The sequence below is a fragment of the Enhydra lutris genome, unplaced genomic scaffold, assembly GCF_002288905.1.
Source record: "Enhydra lutris kenyoni isolate GAN:26980312 unplaced genomic scaffold, ASM228890v2 scaffoldscaffold14, whole genome shotgun sequence".
Lineage (NCBI taxonomy): Eukaryota > Metazoa > Chordata > Mammalia > Carnivora > Mustelidae > Enhydra > Enhydra lutris.
In genome coordinates, this window is record NW_019154098.1 from 40,721,438 (window position 1) to 40,746,575 (window position 25,138).

At 43.7% G+C, this 25,138-nt stretch overlaps 1 protein-coding gene across 1 annotated transcript in view; it reads right to left on the reverse strand.

Annotated features, from left to right (window-relative positions):
- The window catches only part of LOC111146804 (syndecan 2), a 103,178-nt gene extending 81,252 nt beyond the window's left edge, over positions 1-21,926 (reverse strand). Inside the window, exon 1 of the mRNA XM_022502492.1 lies at positions 21,385-21,926. Coding sequence (XP_022358200.1) covers positions 21,385-21,444 — 60 coding nt within the window. The 5' untranslated portion in view covers positions 21,445-21,926. The remainder of the gene's footprint in view (positions 1-21,384) is intronic.
- Between the last annotated feature and the right edge of the window lie 3,212 nt (positions 21,927-25,138).

The following is a 25,138-nucleotide window of genomic DNA, read 5'->3' on the forward strand; positions in this document are numbered from 1 at the left end:
TCCTCTCCCCAATTAAAGTTTCTCAGAATACAACCTGAATCCAAATCATCCATCCCCATTTTTTACACTTATTCTCTAATAAATATTGATCAACGTGAAACATTTTTGAAACAGGTCTCTATGATGAAACATTAAGAAACCATAGAAAGTAAATTCCACCAATAAACTGTATTAATACTTTGGAATCTGAGGATTTTACAAGAAAGCAGGGGGGCTGTAAGTATCTTATATCAGCTTTGTGATTTTTAAGACTACTACCTGGAGAATAGAAAGGATTCTTCTCATCCCAGGGAAGTTGTGAGTGCCACACCTGGTTCAGCCTCCATGCCTAAGAGCCTCTAAGGCAAACCCTTCCCTACCAACACTTCTTAGCTCCTCCAGCAGGTATGGTCCAACTGCAGAGGACCACACTAAGAAGCTGCAGGCTCCCCAGACACTAGGAAGCAGGCTGATGGTACTCCTCGTTTCCGCCCAATGGTTCTGCATGAGGATGTCCAGATGAGCTCTGCTGAGTGTGGGCTGGCTCAGTATGCATGAGCTTTTAGGTGGAAGGCATTAAAATCAAACCATCAAAACCCTTGTAACAAATCAGCAAGACAAGGCAGATTCGCACACTTCCTAACCGAAAACTAGGATGGACCTCCTCCAAATGTTCCACCTGAGGACTCTGCCAGCCTTCAGATCAAAAAAAAATTAGTGGATTAAAACTAACAGCTTAAGAGGTGAACCTTATCATTCCTAATTATTATTACTGCTCTATTCATGCACCAGCTGTGAATAATTAAAAGCCTATATTTCTAAATTCCCAGGAACCCAAGAATAACATTAAGACATTTCTGAAAGAAGTTTCGGCTCTGGATCTGTAGTTAACGGATCTCAAGGTAAGGCAGTCTCTCCAACTATATCCACAAGGCAGAAGCACATAGCATCACAGCAAAATCTTGGGTTTTCCTTTCTCTCGGTCATGCATTTCGTCTTTACAAATATTAAAATAACCAGGAAACATTAAGAGCACATGACTAGGCTTTTTATACCATTAAACTAAGTAACATAGAAAATTGGTCAGTTCATCTCCACCATTTGTTTGCTTCCCAGCCCCTTCTCACCAGACATCAGCAGGAAAATGGAGTAAAATTAATAGGTCTTTATTCATTTGGCTTTATGTACAAATGACAATGATAAAATGTGCCACTTTTTAAGGGATGGTCATGCACACAAATCACAGAATTTCCAGCCGAGTGGAAGGAAGCATCAGAATCTAGTCAAGCTCCTTTTACAGTCAAAGACAGTTCAGGCCCAAGAATCTATATGCAGGGTAAAGGGCATTCAGAGCTCATGAAGGTCACTTAGCTAAGTCTGTACCAGTGGGGCTAAGCCAAGACCAGAAATCTAAAATGTACTCCACTCCAAAACATCCCGCAATGTATTTCACTTTAGAGGAAGGGGGGGGGGAAGGAATATGAAGAGCAGACCAACCTCCTCAACTCATGGCCAAATTTCCCGATGTCATTCATGTCTGAAATTCCTACTTTTTAATTTGTCCCATTTCCTAACCACCGAAATGAAAGCCAAAGGATCAAAATGTGATCACGCAACACAAACAAGCTGAAGATGCCCTTCTGGGTAGGTTTGTGCACATATATGCACACACATCTATGTACCTAAGTATGTGTACAAAGTACTGCATTTAGATCATATAAATGGAATAAAATTGAGAATCCAGAAATAAATCCTTACATTCACGGTCAACGGATGTTCAACAAGGGTGCCAAGACCATACCGAGGGGAAAAGAACAGCGTTTTTAATGAACTGTGTTGTAACAACTAAAGACTCCATGCCAAAAAAAAAAAGTATACCTACCCCCCAACATATGCAAAAGTTAATTCAAAATGAATTATAACCCTAAATGTAACAGCTAAAAACCATATAACTCTTGGAAGAACACCCAGAGATAATCCTTTGCAACCTTCAGTTAGGCAATGGTTTCTTACTCAAGACACTAAAAGCAACAAAAGAAAAAAAAAACAGAATTTCATAAAAGTTAAAAACTTTTGTGCTTCAAAAGACTATCAAGAAAATGAAAAAACACAACCCACGGAATGGGAGAAAATATTTATGAATTACCTGATAAAGGACTTCTATTAAGAGTATAGAAAGAACTCTTAAAACTCAGTAAAAAGATAAACTAATTTTAAAATAAAGGACTAATGGGCGCCTGGGTGGCTCAGTCGGTTGAACACTTGCCTTTGGCTCAGGTCATGATCCTGGAGTCCTGGGATCTAGCCCCGCATCAGGCTACCCGCTTGCCAGGGAGCCTCCTTCTCCCTCTCCCTGCTGCTTTGCCTACTTATACTCTCTAGCTCTCTGTCAAATAAATAAATAAAATCTAAAAAAAAAAAAAAAAAAAAAAAAACAACACTTAAAAAGACATTTCTCCAAAGAAGAAACAAGTGGGTCACAGGAACACAAAAAGAGACTCAACATCATCAGTCATTAGGGAGATGCAAAACCATAATGAGATACTGCGCCTACTAAGAATGACTACAATCAAAAGGACAGAAAGTAGCAAGTGTTGGCAAGGATGCAGAAAAATGTTATAGACACGTTGGAAAACAGTTTGGCAGAGCTTCCAGATGTTAAGCATAGAGCTACCATAGAACCCAGCAACTCCACTCCTAGATACGTACCCCGAGAAATGAAAACAGGTCCGCGCAAAAACTTGTACGTGAATGATCGAGGCAGCATGACCCGTCATAGCCAAAAAGCTGAAACAACCAAAATGCCCGTCACCTGACAAACAGATGAACACAATCTGACATATCCAGAAAATGAGAGGTTGTTTAGCAATAATGAGCAATGCAGTATGGACCCATGCTAGACCTGGATGAACCCTGAAAATACGATGCTAAGTGAAAAGAGTCATTCGTAAAGACCACCTATCCTATAGGAGGATTCCACTCATACAAAAAGGACAAGCATAAGCAAACCTAGAGAAACAGAAGGGAGATCAGCAGTTGCCTAGGACTTGCTGGGGACTGGAAGGAGAAGTGACGCTAACGAATACAGGGTTTCTTTAGGGGATGATGAAAATGCTGTAAAGTTAGATTTGGGGGGACAGAAGCCTCTGGGAGAATACTAAAAACCACTAAACTATATACACTTTAAGTGGGTGACGTTTGTAGCATGAGAGTTCAATCTCAAGAGAGCTGTTCAATGTCATGGTCATATATGTGTATATTACTGCAAGTAGCATAAAAAAAAATACTGTCTGACCATTATCCTACTGCATGGCCAGAGAAACTACTTTTTATTTTTTTTTTAATTTATTTTTTTTTTAAAGATTTTATTTATTTATTTGACAGAGAGATCACAAGCAGGCAGAGAGGCAGGCAGAGAGAGGAGGAAGCAGGCTCCCCTAGAGAGCAGAGAGCCCGATGCGGGGCTCGATCCCAGGACTCTGAGACCATGACCTGAGCCGAAGGCAGCGGCTTAACCCACTGAGCCACCCAGGCGCCCCGAGAAACTACTTTTTTAAATGAAGAGTTTCCCTATTGGAAAATGCTATTGCTCTAGGCTAGTAACTTATTATAAACCTAATACTGCTAGGTATGTTTTGATCCTGAGCTCAGGGTCAAGTCTTGCATTTTGTAGAGGACCTTAGAGCTGGAACTAAAAACACCAAAAAGGTTAGCATAGAAGCGGGGTCTGCAGAAACTTAGTCCAAGCTTGCCAAAGCAGTTATTCTGTAATTCCAGTAGTTTTGACCACGTTAAAATACAGGGACTCAGGTGGAAACCCAGAATGTGCATTTTTAACAAATCCACCCCCTCCTCCCCACTATCACCAGCACCCAGAAAATTCAAATCCTGTCAGCCTGGAAAGGCTCCTTATCTCCCGCAGCCCAGGGGTCTTCAAGCAGCCCCGGGGCTCAGAAGCTGGAAACTGGTGGGTGTGTCCCGATCACAGGTGGACAGCATTTTTCATCTACTTTATGCTAACTCTGGCTGTCAGTTTTATAGGCATTTGGGAGATTTTCAAATTTTAAAGTTTGTGACTAGATCACACTGGATGAAATGTTAGCTTTTGGAAAAGGAGGTCCGTCAAGGCCCTCAGGGCCCCCAGAATGCAACAGTTGGGCTACCTGCAGCCTTGTGAGCTTTTTGGAGTGCACTCATTTGCCCAGTTTGTAAGAGAACTACTAGATTCCAGGACAGTAAGACCGCATATCCAGTGTGTTGAGAGTCAAAATGCAGGAGTGGGGCAGGGAGGGTGTGAAAATCTGGGAATTATCCACTCAACAAGGAGAGCCACCATTCACACCCCAGTTGTTTCCTGTCCCTGACAGGTGGACAACATTTTTCCCCTATTGGGGGAATTATCCCCTCCTACACCTACTCCCGTATTTCCTATATTCAAAAGCATCTTCCACCCTCCTCTCTGGAAGGAATAAATCCGAGCTACAGCAGCTAGTTGGAGTGGCAACTCTGAGGGGAAATGGTCAGTCAGGAAAGAGGACTGCATTCTAGAGGACAACTAACCAATTTGCTTGGCTGGCAGAGGAGGAGAGAAGAGACCAAAGCACCATGTAAAAACCCAGGCTGGAATTTTTAAGTCTTTATTCCAAGGCAGTAGGTAGAAAGAAGAAAATGGTTTCCTTTAAAAAAAAAAAAAAAGGGGGGGGGGGGGGGCACGGTGTAGAACTGTAGTATGCTTGGCTACAAAGATCAAGGAGTTTTACAAATGGGGAAACTGAGGCAAAAGAGGTGGGATGATTTGCCAGAGATCACAGCTGGCTTCTGGCACAGGAAGGCTAGCTCCAAGAACCCAAGTCTTGTCCAGCCTTCTCTTGGGTCACCCAGAATAAGAAAGGAAATGCAAAGTAACGGCTGTTTGGGTAAAGTAGAGGAACAGTTGTAACCTAGGGTCCTTGTGCCTGTCGTTTGTTTCAGTGGTATTTTTCACCAGGGTTGTATAAGCCTCATAAGGAAAGCTTTGTGCTGGGGCCCATGGGTCTCACGTGATCATAGCACAACATGACTGCCCTCGACCAGTCGAAGGAGAGCATATGGCAAAATGGCAGAAGGGGAATGCTTGGGAGGCTAAAAGTACCTCCCAAAGGTATCGCCCAATCCCCTGATACTCTTCTCGCTACCTTAGAGTTCCCCTGCCTCTCCACCCCTAGAGGCTCTCTCCCTTCCCCCTCAAGGCCATGCACTGTGACTTTAGCTCCCCCCTCCTCCCCACACACACACCTCTCTGGCTCATACCAGTCAAGCTGGCTATCCTACCTGATTAAGTACCTATCAGAGTCTGGAGTTTACGGCAACATCAAACCTCAGTCATTACACGATCCCTTGAATTTAGCAAATAGAGGTTTTGCCATGAGTTTAACAGAAAGTTCGTCCTAGGATGCCATACTCAAGGACCATTAATGATGTCTAGTTGCAGTCGGACAAGGTTCTCAGGAGAGGAAAATGAATATATTTTCTATTGCTCAGCATTCAACTTCAAAATACAGTAAGAATGACAAAATCTGAGGTTAGCAGGAAGCTGTAAAAGTCAGCTAATCTCCCAGGTAGCGGATGTTTTGAAGATGCCAAGTAAATGACCAAACACCTACTTGCTTACCTCTAAGCGTGGGGCCTCACTACTTCTGACGTGGTCTATTCCTTCTGCAACCGCCTTCTAGAAAGGTCTTCCTTTTATTCAGTCAAAATCTGTCCCCTTAGAAGCTTCCACCCCTTTCATTCCTGATTGTCCAAAAGAACAGAAGAACTGTATCTTCCCGGTGCTTCATAGATGTACTTCCCAGAAAATCTTTTTATTATTGTTTTTTAAACTTCCAGTAAAATAAAAACCGAACCTCTTGCACATGTAGAATGCTAGAAGAAAGTAATTTTACGTTAAATAGACTAAAGGCTCTCTTGAATGAATACTAAACGCATCTGCAAACAGTTTATGGTATGGAATTTGTTTGAATCTTCTGGGTTCTCTGCCTCTATTTATACCTCAGGGCACAAAACAAAAGCAGCCTGGTAAAGACTCACAAGAGTAGTTAATGCCCAAGGAGAGAAACAGCAAACACCAGGAGGCAGCTCACAAATGCGCTCTTAATATTTATTAAGCCAACAATAGTGTTTTGGGTAAATCTTATTAACGTAATACACAAAGTTCTGGGCAAATGAAATTTTAATTCATTTACATCAAATGTGCCTGCAATCCACATTTTTATTAAAAGGACAATAAGCATTCAGTTGAGAAGCTTGGAAATGGGAGGTTATTTTGAATATCATGTATTATTTTTCTATCATTTAAGACTGTAAAACTTTTAAAAAAATTACATAGTATGCACTAGAAAGCTCTGGTTGCAGGAGTATAATTCGACCATTTATACGATTTCTTCTAAAGGTTGTGGTAAAGGTATGCAGTCTTGGAAATCTCAAGTCTTCTGTGTAATGAGTAAGATTACACACACACATACACACACTAAAGAAACCAAAACCTTGAGAACGAGAGAGTAAACAGAGCAATTCATCATTTGTGTAACACTCATCACTGTTTGATGTGCTAAAGGCTTCTATTTATTTATGTAATCTTTAGCAGTTAAAAGATCCAAACCACTTCATGGAAAATATTTTTTAAAAAAGCACTTACCAATTAGCTAAAGATAAAATTTGTTTAGCGTCTCCTTTATTCACATTCCTGGACTTTCCCCATAACGTTCATTTTTGTTTCTTACGCCAGTCGGAGTTGGGATTTTTGCTACTAGCACCTGGGACTATCTTCACTGGGATCACTCACTTGATGCCTTACGGGGCCTTGTCACACCTGCCCGTCCCGGGTCCTTCTAGCAGGAGCTGCGGTGCCAACCCTTTCCTCCCGATCAACGCCAGCTTCCCTGAGTCAGCCCCAGGCAGAAGTCACACAAAGCAGCTATGCGGCCTCCTCACAAAACTTTTAAATTAAGGGCATTCTAGAACTGACTTCTATAAAGGAAACTATTTCTCTACCATTTCCCCAGCTTTAATGTGTTTATGAGTCACTGGGATTCGTGTTAAAATTCGAATCACAGTTCAGGAGTCTCAGGTGGGGTTGAGAGTTTGCATTTCCAACCAGCTCCCAGGTGAGGCTCATGCGGGTCCCTTGTCTGCATTTCGAGAATCTGAGAATCGAGGCCCCAAAGCAGTGGCCTGCAAGCATCAGAATCACCAAGGCAACTTGAAAACAAAACAAAACAAAACCCCACTGCTACCTGGGCCCCATAACCAGGGGCTCCCATTCAATTGCATCTGCGACAGCAGGGATGAGAACCCCCTCTCAGCACCTCGGAATCTAGATCACAATACAGTCACCTGGAGGGCTTTTTAAAGCCAACTGCTGGGCCCTACCCCCACATTTCAGATTCCGCTGGTCTAGGGTCAGGCTCAGAACTGCTGCATCTCTAACAAGATCCTAGGTGATGAAGAACTGCTGGTCCAGTCTTACAGAGACACCTGACCTAATGCTAGGGTTAATAACAGATGTCATTTCCACAGAGAACAGACACTTCTGTGCGCAAACCATATTATAATCAACACTCTGGAACATCCATGTATGGTTAAGAGGGACACGCTAAGAGGAGGAGGGCAGAATTCGCATTTCCACTCCCTTAATTTCTAACGTTTAACCCTGTTGTTGTCAAAAAAAAAAAAAAAAGCGATGTTGAATTTTATTCTAAGATATTACAGACTCGTTGGGTTTAAAAGTGTATGAATCATATAAAATGGTTCATTGTAACAGCGGGCTCAGAATAATCTTCCAACTCCATTGTGGGACAGATACATGTTCAGCAGCAGTTTCTAAAGGGTCAGCACTTTAATGTTATCCTGCAGAGCAATTTTTAGAAGCTTTGAAAACTCCAGAATTCTTAAACAAGGTTTTTTCTTCTTCCCCCAAGTCAATTAAAGATAGCCCCTTTTATTCGAGGGATGGAAAATTGTGTTTCAGAATTGAGTGAGGGCAAACATGCTCCCAAATTAGATATCCGAACAAAGTAAACTATGAACAGATTAGATAATGGGGCTGCTGCTTTTTTACTGAGGCAAGAACCAAAGACAACTCAGACGTCTTATTCACAGGATAGCCTAGAGCACTCTCTCTTCCCTACTTCAACCCCGGAAACACAGAGTTCCATGGATTTAATTCGACTTGAACAAGGTCCAAGTAGCTGAGGTGCAGTAATAAACGATAAAATGAAGAAAAGGGCCATCATTAAGACACGTGTGTAGGGTTTATACACGATCAGTAACTTCAGACAAGTTCTAGGACACATTCCCAATCAGTAAAACACAATCTCTCTGTTCAAAGCATGAACTCAGGCAAATCTAATAAGCTGACCAAACATGCTTTTCTGCAACCAGGCCAAGGGGACAAGCATCCTTTGTTCCACTAAGGAAAGTTTTTGAAAGGAAAGGGAAATGTTTCCATCTTTTTCTAAGACCTCCTCAGATAGGCTTCATTTATACATATATAATCTTTTGTGTAAAGAGCCATGTATCGTAACCCACCAACGTAATTATCAGGAAAGTATCAGCCAACAGAAAAAGAGGAGAAGGGTGGAAAAGGAAGAAGCTGGGAGCAAGCATGCCCTCTTCCACACAGCTCTGGACTGGGGGGGGGGGGGGGGGGCAGGGCAGTCCCGGGGAAGCCACTACATTCCATTGGGTTTGGTCACAAGCAGTAAGGAACACGGGGCTTCACGAGACAAAAATCTTACCTGCTAGACTTCCCTCGAAGCTGAAGGAACACCAGAAAGCACCCAAAGCACTGGTTCTCAAAACTTCTGGAAGCTAGAGTCACCTGGGGAGCTTTTATAGAGGGTCTGATTTAACTGGTCTGGGTGGGACTCAGGTGCCCACAGCTTTTCCAAGTTCCCCAGATGAATTTAATATGCAGGAAGGGATCAGAGTCAGTGATCTAGGACATGTCCCTCATTCTCCAGAACTAAGCCCTAGAGAGGCTAAATCACCTTCTCTTCACCAACACACAACAGCCACAGCAAGGAAAGAGAGAAAGAGGCAAAAATTCAGCCTCCCCTTTCCTTTCCCATTGCCCTGTCTTTTCTCATCTGGTTATTTTCCTCAGTCTCGGGTTCAAAACCTCCAAATGGATCCTTTCTTCTTTGATCAGGACATCTAATCAGCCATCCATTTCAATCAGCATCAACAGGAGACCAGTGCTGACTCTACACCCAGCATGCTTCTAAGTGCTAGACATGCAGGAACTCATTAATCCTCACAGCATCACCATGAGGTGGCTACTGTGACTAATCTCCTTCTTACAGATGAGAAAACTGAGGCCAAGAGACACTAAGACACCTGCCCAAGGTCATACACAGCTGGACACTGTGTCCAGTGTCCAGAGCTGGGAATGTAAAGAGACCCCATGAATTCCACTAACTGGTTCCCCCATTACCAGACATAAGTTTGTGGTGAGAAGCCATCAAAGCAACAGGCTCCACATCAGTGAAGGAATCAGAACATGGGTGATCTAGAATATCTGGCCAACCAATGCAAAGGAAGGGGTCTGACACTTCACTGTTGGGACCTGCACCCATTATACATTTAAACACTTTATACATTAAACACATTATACATTTAAACACTTTCACTGCTCTCTTGAAAGATATTATCATGTCAGGGCTATTTAAAGCTTAAAACAAACAAACAAACAAACCCAAGGATCTAACTTCTGCTAGGTCACCTAAAATGCAGTCGTGGCCAGTGATCCCGCTAGGCAGTTGAGAGACAATTACAGACAAGAACGGAAAGTGCCCATCACAGTTCTAAGTACACAGTAGGACATCTGCGTAGTAATTTTCAATGTCAGTGTCCTTTAATAAAATTCCTTTCTTAAAAATATCACCCCACAGACTTATCTTCTGAAAAATTATGATGTAAATATATTTGCGTTATTACGCTCGGATTTACCAAAGAAGTATTCAAGAGAAAATGTTGGGAGAAAAGACAATCCTACATCCCATACAAAACCAGCAAAAGGAACCATTTTACCTGGACTAGACATGCCGCCACCCCTCTTTTCCTGAAATGCAGGGACGTGTTTTAGTACAAACCTCTAAGGAATGCTCTTCTTCCCTCACAAAATGAGGTATTTTTTTTTTAACCCCATAAAATGTGGTATTAATTCATGAGGACTTTACTTCTAGTTTTGATTCTTATCTCCACTAAGATAAGAACCTTTCATCTCCTTTTCTGTCTGCAAGTCTCCACAATCTTCCTAGGATTTGCAAATCAACTGGACTTCAGCCCCTAGTCTCTCCAAATCCCAGGGCTTTCTGCTCTCTTCCCCTAATCAGCCCAAAGGGCCGCAGATAATAACAGAGTCTGCCGGAGCACAATTTTTGCCACAAATTGAGAAATTATCTAAACATCATTTTAAATTACTCACCTTGCACAGAACACATTAACCACACTGATGCAGAGTGTATAACATAAAATGTATGTTCCATTTGCTATTTCATTCACGCATCAAACACAGGCCAGGATTAAGCATATTGGATGCTAATCATTAATGCGAGGAATGAGGAAGAAGAAGGACCCAGAAAGGGAACGTTTTATGGTAAGAAAAAATTACTAACAAATCACTGATAGCCTAAGCCCAACATTGTAACTCTCCCATTAATTATGTGATCCTGGACAAATCATTTAACCTCTCTAGATGTGTTTTCCCCCTAAAAGTCAATTTCAGCTCTAAAATCCATTGTTACATAATGAAAAAGCAGAACCCAAAAGAATACAAGGAAAATCATCCCAACACTTTTCTACCTCTTTCATTCATCAGCTAAGACTACTATCTTAGCCAGATACATAAGGTCCAGTTCTCGCCTTTCAGAGCCCAAAGTTTACAGAGTATGGAGAATGAGACTGGATGAAATGTAAGGTTTCTTTCTCCTCGGATGTAAACATCACTAAATTCTAGAAGTTCTGGACAATTTCTCACTCTTTCTGTCTTTCTTGTGTTTTAATACTCAGAAGTCTTTCCTTGGAGCACAGGTGGGGGAAAGAGAAAAAAATCTGCAAGTGTCTTCAGATCATCAACAGAATTCTGCTTTTTCTCCAACACACCATGCTACCTCAAAGAAGGTTTGTCTTTGTTCTGGGAAAGCAGTGACTTTTCTTCTACAAGGGGTTCTTCTTATCCTTCTCAACTGCAGATATGTAGGTCTTTGGCAGTTCTGGTGGTTAGTATATCTAACTAGATTCAGATAAAAACAAACTCACATGTATTTTACATATAATGCATGTATAACTTATGGGCCCAACCCATTTTCAACTACCCTAAATAATCAAGAGGTAGGTGATAGCTGCTTGAAGGCAGGCATCATGTCATAATTTCTTTTTTTAACTTGTAAGACCAGCCAGGAGCCCTGCCCCTGGTGGATGTGCCATTATATGAGCTAAGTCCTAACTGACTGACTTACCAAACATAAAGCCTCATTCAATAACCAATCTGCACAATGACAAAATCGAATCAAATCTAATGCAGGCTCCCCCTGCCATCCGAAAGGAGAGGGTTCCCATGAAACCTTTCAAAAACCAAACTGGCAGAGAGCATAGAAGCCATTGTCAGTAATTTATACAGACAAACTTTTGAGCCTTTTCAGGCCCCCCAAAATAACCTCTGTTAGGCTTTTCTGATACCTTAGGACACATCTTGCTAATGGATGCACAAAAGAAATCAAGAGAAAGCACAGATGCTCACAGACACAGGTCAAAGCTATGGTGGCTTGATGCTGAGATGTTGAGTGTGGTTCCTGGGGAAAGAGCTTGGTGGCGTCGCTCTTTTCAGGAGCCTGCTGCCCCCATTACAGCTCACTGCAAAACAAACACTGAGCACTATTTTGACTTCTTGCCTTTTCTTCATAAAAGCAAAAATTCTCTTCAGATTTCTTTTGGTTATTGAGAACAGGTACTAATGTCCGTCTTTCATAAAAGTGCCCTGGCCTACTGCAAACTTTAAAAAAAGCAGGAGGACACCTGAATAACGAAATAAAAATACTCATCACTCTTAACTAAAGGAGTTCAGAAGTGGGACAGAAATAAGGTTAAGATTTTAATTCATCAGCAAACCTAACAGATAAGTTTACAACATAAGATTGCAATGTTGACCTTCTTTAAGCATTTTACAATTATAATCCCAAGTCCTACGGTAAATTTTCAAGTCTTAACTGAATTTCCAACACATGTACAAGTCTATTTTTGGTTTTAGCTGGATGTAATTCAGGAAGCAGATGATGGCAGAAAGAAAAAGTGTAATTTAGCATCATAACCTGCCTCGTAAAAAAATAAACTGGTCATAAATTTGTGAAAATATATGTCCCTTGGTGCCAAGGGTGAGAATGCAAATAAGAAACAAAAAAAAAACATATGCATACATATTTATGCATGTATAATATATTCCAGAATCACAAAACCGAAAGCTAAAAGGAAAAAGAATCAAATGTATTTAAAACACCAACTATGGGTCAGGTTTTCGTGTTAGAAGTTTTCAGTCATTATTGAAGCTAATCTTCAAAATAACCAAAGAGGCAAAATATTACAATCCCCCAGTGTTACACCGAAAACACAAACTCAGAAATGATAATAAACTTCCCCAAGGTCATGTGGATTTCAGGTGGTTAATACTGAAAACCAAACCCCAATATACCTGATTCCAAAAGCCTCAAGATCATCTCCTGTGTCATCTTAATTTGGGAGAGCACAACACTGAGTCTTGGCCATGCTAGAACAACACGTTCCTATGGATTACAATCTATATATGTTATGACCCCTACTTTCCTGCACTGTCACACACCTGTTACCCAGGCAACTAAAGACTGTTGCCTAACAACTCAGTAAACAGTGATCTTTTGGTTCCTAAACATGTCAAGTGAATTGAGCCATCAGCACAGATGTACTAACCCTTACATAGTAAACCTCTGAGTTAACCAGAAACTAGAGACCCTTGTATTAACATTTTTATAATCTTTTATTATGTATTTTCTGCATCTATTGAGATCATATCATCTCCCTTAAACTTATCTGCACTGCTTTTCTGATGTTGAAGCATGCCTTGGATAAACTCTTCTTGGGTTCATCGTTATTCTTTTAATGAGCTGCTGTTTTCAGTTTGAGAATATTAAATTAAAATTTTGGCATCATAAATGAAGCTGGCCTATGGTTTGTTTCCTACACCCTCTTTGTCTGATTTTGACACAGAGTAATGCTAATCTCATAAAATTAAAGAGAACAGATTCTATCATGCTCTAAGCTCTGTAACAATAATTGTTCCTTCAAGGATCAGAACATACTTGTAAACCCCTCTAGGTCCAGGACCATTTTTTTAAATTGAATTTTTTGACATAATTGTAGATTCACATGCAGCTGTAAGAAATAATACAAAGAGATCTCTTCTACCCTTTACTCAGTTTCCCCCAATGGTAACATTTTATAAAATGATAGTAAATATCTCACCAAGGATATTGACACTGGTACTATCCACCAATCTTACTCAGTTACTCAGTTGTACTTGTGTCTGTGTGTAAGAGTATACATCGTTCTAGATAATTTTATCACATGCAGTTCTATGTATACATATATACATATAAATTTTTTAACATAACCTTAGTTTCACTATATAGTTTCATATCAGACTTTTTGTCTATTATAACGCTTCCAAATTATAAACATTCTTCAAATATATTTTTAATGGTTATGTGGTGTTTAAGGTATAATTTAGAATCTTTAACCAGTTTTCTTTTATTGTATTTTCAGGTTCTTTCCTTTTTTTTTAAACTATTATAAGTAAATATTCAATAAACACATTTACCCAGCTATGGTAATTTCTTTTGGATAGATTTGAAGAGGTAAAATTACTGGGGAAAAAATGGGCTTTTCATATCTTAACCCTCACAGATCCAGCTGGTCCCAGTAAGGAACCTTACAGCAATAACCAAGGACATATCCTCTCACATCAGCCACATTTCAAGAAAAGCTGAATACAAACATATCCCCACTATCTCAACATAGAGCTAGGCCTCCCCAAATCAGGAAAGAGAACCAGCTGGGAAAGGGCAGGCTCTGTCCTGCAGATCCCGGGCCACTCTCTGGGTTGGAGCTCATCAGATGAGCCCCGTGGAGCCCCACTCTTTCAGGAGACAGAAAACCACAGATCAGAATAATAGTAACTGACACATGACATAAAGCATGAATATGCCACTGTGCGAAAAGCTTCTACCAATTCTGTCTCACATCATCCTGAAAACCTTTAGAATATCCCATTTTACAGAGAAGAAAACTGAGCAGAGAGGGATTAAGAGACCTGCCCAAGGTGACACAGTAAAGGGGATTCAACCCCACCTCCAATGACCAGACTCTGAGCCAGTCTACCATAGTGCCTACTCATTTAGACTCTTGCCTGTGGTGTCCGCAGCACTTACACCGGGCTCCAGTGCTAAGAGACATAAGCCAGAGGGAAGGCACCAGCGAAAGGCCCCTCTCTGCAAATGGATGTCTAGACCAGAAATCAAAGGAGGAGCCTGAGGTCCCTCAGTGACTTAAGCCTTAAAAAGCCCTTCAAATTACATCAGCAAGTCATGTTGGTTTTTGCCTAGAGTGAAAGTGAATTCTATCACATCCACTGGTCTTGATGCTACACCGGCTTATATCTGCAAATATATGAGAAAATACTAGACAATGGATCATGGACATTCAGAGTAATGTATGTAATCTCAGTACATGACGAATACTCAATTCCAGTGAACAGATTACCATCAGCCATCAGACATGACTTACCTCTCAGTAATGTGAATGAATTCCCTGCTTCAGTACACAAAATAGTAAGTATCTGGCAGGAGCTTAATAATTACTTATTGATTGGGTTAATCTTAACATTTCTCCAATGTTACCCTGAAGCATATAGAAAAATGAAATATTAAAAACAGAAAATTCTTCTAGTTCACCCCATCATTTTATAAATGGGAAACCTGACATCCCAGAAAGATTAAGATAATTAACTACATGTGCATAAAACCTCACTTTTGCCTAAATATTGTGCATTCACTTTTACTGCCTTTATATTTAATAATAGATCATATGAAACTACATATTTAACTTTTACTTGTTGTGGTAAGACCTTGAAAAAACAATTTTCCCTTAATAATTGGATATCTCATTTCATGTGTCGTTCTTATCATGAGACTAAACTCCATTAACTGCACATACCCCTTAAATATCAGTACTGTTTTATTTAATATGCCTGTATCATCATAAAAGAAAATAAACATCTAACTGCTTTGTAAAAGGCACATTTACTGTATCTTTGTGACATCTTTGACAAAACAGATTCAGCAGTAGAGGAAAAAAATGTGAAAATCTATCTTGTCTTTAACAACATTTTCCATAGCTTAGAGCCCAAGACCATGAGCTGGCTCTCACATACCAGTTGGCCTCTCTCTGCTAATACGAAATTCAAATGGGAAATCTCCAAAGACTTCATGGTTTCTCCCCTTCTACTCCTACCAATTCTTTGAGATACCCAAGAAAAACAGACATTCACAATTCTATTTCGACAGAAATATTTCTTTCCTAATTAGAGCCAGTCACCTCCTTTAGTCTTGTTGCTAAAACTAACATGGCCCCAGAAACAGACTTGTCAAAATGTTGTGAGATTTCTTAATAGTAGGAGCCAGAGCTCAAATGGCTAAAAGGAGAAATTTCACGCATTTCTCCCCTTAAAAAATAAGAAGACTCTCTCTCTCTGCACCCTCACTCCCCAACATTCCCTCACCACCCCTGCCACCTCCTTCTAGATGACCCCTGGCGCTCCAGCATCCAATATAGCAGTATCTCTCCTCGAGGTGTGCTGGATCTCAGTGGAAGCCCTCAGGAGGGAACATGGAGATAAGCAAAGATGGCAGGACTTGATTTCAACGTCTTGTTTATTCTTCCCACCAACACAACAGTGTTGTCGAAACGGAGGTCAAAAGCGAGTTAAAACTGGCCTACCAGCCCAGGTACCCACCCCAGGGTGGGTGGAGTCAGTGGGCCCCAGGCTACACTGCTTGCGCGGGCAGTGCAAAGATGAGCTTCAGCAGGGCCTACGGACCCAGAATGCCCCCAGCCACTGGCACGGGCCCCTAAATACGGACCTTCAACAGGTGTTTACCAAGCTCAGCACTGCACAGGCGTCAAAGGTGTAGCAAAAAGGGCCCTCCCCTCACGTGGCACCAATCGCAACAGAAGAGAAAATTGCCGTCTTAGAACGTCAGAGGGCTTAAGGGCATTTTCCACTGCTCTTTGATTTCATAGACCAGAAAAGAGAGGCCAAGAAAAGAAGAGGAAAACCACTTAGTACCTTCTGTGCCTCAAGCACCATTCCTATGCTCCCTCATTACATGCTCACAATAATCATGTTATGAAGGCATTCAGGTCCAAATTATACACATGTACATACGTTATTTTTTCAAGTAACTTGGAGTTTTAGTTTCTCATCCAAGTGCTACCACATTAAGCAGCAAAATACCAGCACGTGAACCTAGCTTGTCCACCTCCCATGCCAAAGCCCTCTGTGCTCTATGGGGCCTCCAAGGTCACACAGCTCTATGGGGCCCCCAAGGTCATACAGCTACATACTGCTGGGAGCCCACCAACTAGCACAAAACAGCACAGGAAGAAAGAGTAAAGTATGTGACCCACACCAATGGCTCCCAAATGTGGTTGATTCATTATAGCCATCTGAGACGCTTCATAAAAATACAGATCACCCCACCCGCTTCCAGGGCACTGGCTATGCTGGTCCGAGATGAAGCCCTGAGATCTGTATTTTCACACACTTCCAATGATTCTCATCATTCGTCTGCTGTACCATTTACACAAAGATAAAAAACAAGGGCTCAAACACGAAAGTCCATCTGGAGCTTGGGTCTGGATCAACAGAATGTTAAAGGAGAAACACTGAAGACGAGGCTAGGTCCCATGAGTGTTCATGACACTGAGACCAGCGGGCCAGCAGCAGGAGACATGACGGAGAGCGAGCAAGGCGGGGGTAAGGAGGAAGGAGCAATATTATGAGCATCTTATAAATGTGGAAGACTCCATGCCATGTAATAAGAAACACGGGAAGTTTGTGGACCACGGGAACACCATCCAAATGGTACAGGATAAATCAAACAGCAGGTGAGCATCTAGACGAGCGGAACAGCTACAAGACTGCCCGTGTAAAGGCCCAGGTCCCAAGAAAGACAACACTGAATGGGAAAGCTACCTGCATCACCAGAATGTGAGCTGCAAGAACCCACGGGAGGTAGCCTCATCTGCTCAATGCTTTCCTCCCCCGCACTTAGTAGGCGCCAACGTGTACTTGCGGAATGAACCACACACTGGTGGAGTTAGCAGTCCACCGGATGTGGAAGTCAACAAAGTGGAATGAGTCAAGGATATCTTCAAGATTCAGATCCAAACAACTAGAATTCAGATGATGGTACTGGTCCACCTGACTAAAAAAGGTAAATCAGAGTCCTTATTTCAGCAAAGGCTCTTCATCACTTCTTGTTTTTATTTTCGATTTCTGTTTCTCTAAAACTTTATTTTGGCTTCTGCTCCATGAAAGAATCTGGTGATTCTGAGATACTGGAAGGTACCACTGACAGTGCCAAAAACGGCAGGTCTTCTTTCAGGGTGAGAAGGAAATGATGGGTGAGATGATTTAGTCTGATCTTTTGCAATGGAAAAGGGACAGTGTTGTAAGAATCTAAACGCAGGTGACATTCCTCACACCGTCTATTGGATCAGTGCCAGCTGACATGCCAATAACATAGTGGCCTGACCAGACTCTCTATAAACCTTAATGACAGAGTTGTCTGTGTTCTGTGTGGCTGGCTCAGCCTCGGGGCTTTGCCACCCTGAGGAGACTCCAGGCCACCTGTGGCTGACCGGTCAGGTCTCTGGGTGCTTCTGGAGAGCAGAGAATTAGTCCTGCCCAGGAAAAAACTTGGTGATCTTTTGAAATCCTTTCCAAACTAATGATTATTCAAGACACCATGTGAGTAAGCATCTTACAGTCCTCCAAAACTAGATCTACCAGGTCCCAGAAGTAGGAATCTGTGGGCATACTCTAATTCCTTTTAGGACAACCAACTTTTGCAAAGCTAATCTTACAAGATCTTTTTTTCTTAAATGATGTCTACCTACTGCTAATATCCAACTAAGAGAAAAAGGTTTTTATAAAATTCCCTAGCAAAAGTAATTTGTTTCATTACCAGCAAAGCCAAAATGTATTTTTTTTACAGAACTGAAAAAGGTTATATGGTTCCAATTTTATTTTTCTTACTTGTTTAAAAAAAGATTTTATGTATGTATTTTAGAGAGAAATAGCAGGAGCAGGGGGAGGGGCAGAGGGAGAGGAGAAGCAGACTCCCAGCTGAGCAGGAAGCCAGCCCTGGGGGCTCCACCCTGGGACTCCAGGATCACGACCTGAGCCAAAGGCAGACGCTTTACTGCTTAACCCAACTGCTTAACTGACTGAGCCACCCAGGCGCCCCTTATTTTTCTTTCTAATGCAAACTTTCGAAAGTCTGCCTTTCATAATGCACTGAGAGGTAACCCATGAGTCCAAATGCCTTGACAGTTTCTTTTAATTTACACGCACTGAAATATGTGTATAAAATTCCATTAGTTCCAAAACACTTCCTTTTGTTAAACATATTTCCAGTTCAAATTATGTGTTCAGAGCAGCGTGCAATATATTATTTCTAAAGGTAAACAGTCACGTTTAAAAAAAAATGAATAGAAAAACAGCAGCATATCACTACCGCCACAGTCAGTCCTTCTCCTCACATGGTGTTCCTGCAGTGAAAGCCTTAAGGGGGGGGTGGGGCGGAGTCTGAATGGTGACCACAGACAGTCCCTACTGTCTCCTGAATCCAGAAAGGAAGGGCCAGCTTTGAATCTTCATTCCCAAGAATCTCCGTGCCACCCTCCCTCACCTTCCCTTGTGCTTAGTAGAAAACTCAAGAATTCACTAACTGCAGACATTTTTCCTTTCCTCCTTCTAAACACAGACTTGGGGCTCAGACAACCACCACTTCTAGCTCCCAGGAGACAGCTGTCGTTTTCACATCAAAATAAGAGGTCCTGGAAATAATGTGCTGTAACAGCTAATTGTCGAAAAATGAAGTCTTTCAACTTCACATACATTGAGGGTGCTTGGCATCAAATGGAGACTAAAAGTAATTAAAATGGACTAGTGGCCACCCTAGGCTTTGAAACAGCCTAACAGACTCCCTGTTACAGTGTCCGAAATGACATTTTAAAAAAGATCTGATCACCCTTTAGGATGATACCCCAATCACTGAAGAGAGTATCTACCACAGTGAAGGAAGTCTTTGGGAATGCATCTAATCCTGGTCAGAAATGAGAAATATTGGAACCGCAAAGATAGAGCTCAGGGGAAAGGTGTGTGGGGGGGGGGGGGGGTCAGGCAAAAGCTTCCTTAAAGAGCATTGTCAGATTTATGCAAAAATCCGGAGAGCCAGAAGATAGAAACATTTTTTCTGGAGAATTCCCAAACAGTAACACTTCCAAGCGAATCCTGAACAGGACTCTGAGGAAAAAGGACTTCCTTAAGCCTGTACAGCCTTTCCGACAGGCTTCTCTTGAAAACCTTCAGAGGGAGTTCTCCCTTTGCCCTGTTTTGCAACGAAATGAGCACTCGTGTTTTTTCTGAAATAAACAGAGAATCTCTCCCTTTCTGTGTTAATGAGCCAAAGTTCATAACTGGCTGGGAGATTACCAGTCCCAACGGATGAACTGATCATTTGCCAGAGAGAACTACCGATAAGACTCGGAGTTCTATTTTACAGCCCAAGAACCCAAAGATTCATCTATGCTGTACAGTGTCCAATTCTACCCGCTTTTCAATCTCAAGGACCGTTTGGGGACCTGCTAGCACACACAGAAGCTCCCACACTGATCTAATGCTCAGTGCCGAAGAGGTTTTCCGCTCCTAAACTGCTTCAACTCCAAAAAATGGGGGGGGGGGGTACACTCCAAGGGCGAGGGGAAAGAAACTCACAAAACCACCCCTGGGCAAGTCAGGAGGTGACAAAGGGAGAAGATGTGGCAACTAGAAAGGCCAGACAGCTGCGCTCCCTAACCGAAGCCCCAGAAGGCGCCGAGGCTGCAGACAGAATTGGGGATGCTGGGCTTCCACCTAGCGGGGCAAAGCTCGGGGCGCCCAGGTAGGGGCCGCCACGGACAAGAAGCCCAGGAGGCAGCTCCCTTCAGAGGGCGCTCATTGGGCGACGCAGGGAAAGCAGCTCCGGCCCCACAAACGCAACCCAAAGAAGGAGAACTCAAGATCCCGGGAAGGGAGGCTGGGTGATCGCAGCCCGGCCCCGCGGGAGAAAAGACTCCTCCGGGCCTCGGAAGCACCCCTGCCAGGGCCCGCGAGGGCAAGCGTGGCAGGCTGGAAGCTTCGGTCCCCGAAGGCAGGCGCCCCGCGGCCGAGCTTGGCGTCACCCGCACCCCGCCTCGCCCTGCACGCTCCACTCCAGCGCAACCCGTATTAACATGTCCTCCTGCCCCCGAGGGCCCGCCGGGCTTCCCTCCGCGGCTCAGGGAGGAGGGGGTCGCCGCAGGACTGAGTTGCAGGGGCCGGGGCCCCAGCATTTTCCGGCGCGTTCGGTGCACCCTTCCCCTGCGGGACCCCGGACTGGGCCTCAGAGGGGAATCAGCCTTTCCACGAAGTGTCTGCTACCTAGCCCCAGCCACCGAAAACATCAAACAAAAGAACTTTTGCAAACTTTCCTCTCCGGTCACTCTCAGATTTCTTAAATCCGGACCCCATCTCCTCACTCCTATTAGTCAACTGACTAGGAAAGCTAGCTAGCGTGGGGGGGACCCCAAAGTTTCCAGGGTGTCCCGGGGTCTCGCCGAGCGCGCGGAGGGGGCGGGTTCCCTCGCTGGCCCTCCTCTGGGGGCTCTGGCCACCCTTTTCCCAAGGTCCTTCTCGGGCCACGCTGCAAGACCCCCGCAAGGGCAAAGAAGTTGGGAGTGACTTCAGGGGCCTCTGCGGTTGGACCGAACTGCGATTCTCTCGCCCTCATCCCCGGGGACCTCGCGGCAACTCCGGCGAGCGGCGCATTTCTGCGGGAACGGAAGGCAAGGGGGAAATGGGTGGAGGAGCGAACGCATTTGTCCCAGTCGGTCCCCCGCGACCGAACGCCAAGTCGGTGGGGGGGGAACCCCCAGGCGGCGCCCCCCGATTCCCCCGCGGGCGCTGCAGACCCCCCTCGGGTACGAGCACCCGAAACGGCTCGCACTTCCCCCCTCTCCGAGTCCACTCACCGACTCCGCCGACACGCAGGCCACCAAGCCCAAGGTGAGCAGGATCCAAGCGCGCCGCATATTCCCCGGAGACCGGCTGCTCCCAGCCGCCGCTGGCAACGAGGGCGAAACGAAGCCTACTGCCTAGCGCCCAGCGCAGCCGGTGCGAAGAGATCCGGGTCAGAGCAGCCGCAACGACCGTGGCTGGGGCTCCGGCACTGGGGCTCCCGGTTCGGGGGCGCTCGCTGGCTCCTCCTGCGCCTGCTCCCGCCGCCCGCGGCTGCGCCCCGGGAATGCGGCGCCTTCTCACTTGTTGGTTTCTGCACTCCCGAAGCCGAGTTGGTGCTCCGGGGAGGCTGCTCTCTCGAGCTCTTCTTGCTCTGCGGCTGTTTCACTCCTTCGCGGACTCCTTCCCAGTGTCGCGGTTCCGTTGCTGGTTTTGAGGAATAAATCAGATGGCTTGGAATGTAGCTGCAGCTGAAGTTTGGGGGCAGAGCGGTGAAGGCGCGCGACTTGCGCAGCTGGAGCTCCCGGAGTATCTGTAGCGAAGCGCGTCCGAGCCCGGCTAGTGGCTCAGCGGCTCTGCCCCTCCTCCTCTCCGCCGCGGCCTCCCTCCCCCCGATCCTCCTCCCCCGATCCTCCTCCCCCAATCCTCCCCCCCCCACCTCCTCTTCTCCTCCCGCTCCCTCCCTCCCTCTCTTGCCTGCTTCTCCCAGCTCCTCCGGGCGTCTGGGGGAGAGGAGGCGGCAGTGTGACTCCCAGCTAAACCCGGGAGAAATTCCTACAGGATTACGCCCCGATTGGCAGCTTCGGGGACCAGTGGGCGCCGGTGGCTCGGCTCTGTGGCTGCTCAGGATCAGCTCGTCCGCAGTCAGCTTCAGCGCTCCGAAGCTCCTTCATTTTTCTCCCTCCCTCTCCCCTTTTCCTCTCTCCTTCACGCTCTTTTCTTCTCGATTTTGTCTCTCCGTTCTCACTTTTCTGGTGAGGGATCGGTGAAACAACGAGACACACATAATTTAGCTTTTCTACCCTTGAGAATGAGACAGTAGAAAGAAACTGCTTTGAGAGTTGGAAAAACACACACAAACTTTACAGATGCCTTCACGCATTGTGCACTGGTCGTAAATCCCAACTTCATGAAAATTGTGTTTTAAAAGAGAAGAAAATGAATGCAATAAACGTGCAGTGAGAGTATTTCCCACCCTCCCTAAAACCCCCTTCAAAAAAAAAATAAATATATAAATAAGTGAAGGAAGACCCCTAAAAACCTAAAATGCAACACTTTCAAAGCTCATAATTTCAGTAAGGACTTAAATACCATTTCTACCTCATACACAGTCTAGGCCCCTAAATCATTTTCTAGGCTCCATTTCAGCATAGGGCTGTTAAAGTTCGGAAGCTACAAATAGGGTGGTTTGATGAGAAATTGAGACCCTGAATAATAACACATATAAGAGAACTTCAAAGAAAAGAGAGAGAAAGTAATTTCTAGTTTGAAGAAAATAAGGTGCGTGTGTTTCCTGAATGAAGTAATTGATCAGAAATATTTTATGATGGAAACTTTTTTTCCAGCTCCGTGTCTAGGGTATGTATGCTACAGAACCTGGCAAATACCTATTCCCTTCCAGTTTCTAACACTATTTTTTCTCTCTGATTGATGGAGTAAATGATTTGTGGAACTATTCTGCTCCTAGAATGCCTACTCCAGGAGACCAGGAACCTTTCTGTCTTTTTCACCACTGTATTCTCATTCTTGATACATGAGGACACACAATAAATGTTTATTAAATAAATTTTGATCTAAAACTCAGTCTGTACTGCATACAAGTTGTAAAGCTTTAAGATGCACAGATGTAGATAGATATAGAAACTAGGCCATTGTAATTTTTGAATTTAGACTAAAATACAGTCATACTCTGAGAATTACAGTGTCTTAGTAAGTTTTCACTGCAATAAATCTCAAAGAAAGAAATTTAGGGACCTGGAAAGTTACAGCACAAAGTCAGAGGTATCCAGCTTTTTGGTGTTGGGTGCTACCCACCAAGCTCTCCAGCGGCAAATCTAAGGCATTGACAGAACAAGAGGTAATGTGGAGAAATAGAAAAGTGGGCAAAGGAGGAAAAAAGGGAAGGGAGGGAGGGAGAGAGGGAGGAAGGAAGGCAGGAAAAATCAGGAGAACTGGAAGTTGTATTATCAAATGTTTCTAATTCCACAGAAACTGAGCTGGCAACAGTGGGTCAATGTGGGTCTATCTTTGTTTTTGGAAGGATCAACTACAGCCATATTTTTAAGATAGGTTCTCTGCACCTTTAAGAATTTCATGAGATTGGGGAGAGAGGGTCTTCTAAAAGGAGTTGTCAAAGGAAAATAAGTAATATGAGAGAAATGCAAAGAGCCATAAAATGTTGCCTCTACCTTCAATAGAGATCTAGTCTGCTTCTCTGGCTTTGGGAAAGGCTGCACCTTCCTTCTCCCCAACAGTTACAAACATCAAATAAATCAGAACTCCAGTGAGGGGGGAAATGCACTCATTTGCTGCCTTTCTAAGTTATTGCTGTTTATCAAGGCATCTACTTAAACAGAAGCATGGTGGCTGCTCCCTGATTGAGCCTGGGGAGACAGCAATAAAAATAAGTAAACACATGCACCTGTTCAAGGAACATATATGTCCTTGCACCTGAAGATGTCCCTCAAGTTCTTGGTGTTTTCAAGACTCCCAGTGACTTGTGTTTTATAAATGATAATGCAGCATTGAGAGCATGTGTAATAAGGGGATGCTACTGTTGTGAAAGTCACACAATATCAGGTATTTGAAAACAAATAAATATTCAGATCTTGTGTTCAAATTCATAACAGGTATGACCAGAAGGATAACCCGGAGATATAAAAGACACTAAGAGTAAAAGTACCCATGCTAGAGCTGGGTACAAAAAAGTGGCCTATGCTGGCGGGGGGTGGTGGTGGTAGGGGCCAAGAGATGTTCCATGGTGCTAGGAACATGCCTCAACTTGGAAATGACAAAGGTCTGTGTCTTAGTCTGTTTGGGCTGCTATAAGAAAAATATCATAGAATGGATTATAAACAACAAAAATTTATTTCTCACAGTTCCGGACACTGAGAAGTCCAAGATCAAGGCGCTGGTAAATTCTGTGAGGGCAGGCTTCCTGCTTCATAGATGGCTCTCTTTTTGCCCGGTCCTCACATGGTAAGGGAGTTCTCTGGAGCCCCTTGGATAAGAGCACTAGTGCGATCCATGAGGGCTGCACTCTGATGACCTAATCCTGTCCCAAAGGCCCCACCACCAAATATCATCACCTTGGAGATGAGGATTTCAACCTATGAAGTGGGGGGAGGGGTGGATGGGGAGGGAGATGCAGGGGCACAAACATTCAGTCTGCAGCAGCCTGTGTGTGTCTTTCGCTAACTGCAACTTTTTTTAACTGAATAAAATTCCGTGGAACTTTGTGGCATATACCTAATACATGAAAGGTAGTAAGTGATTAAAGCCAAAGGCTCCTCCTTAATGTATGTTTTCAGGTCCTCCGTTTGAGAACTGTGCTTTAGGGGCACAGCAAGTAAACTAGCAAAATCAATCACTCCTCAAATAGCTCACTGATTGCTGAAGGAGTAAACAACCTACCTCAGGAACCCAAGAGGAAAATACAGAAGACAAACAGAATATAGAGACAGAGATGCAGACATGTAAATAAAAGGGGGGGAGGGTGAATTAGAAGGAACAGAACACATGAGAAAATAGAAATGAAAGGTACTAGAG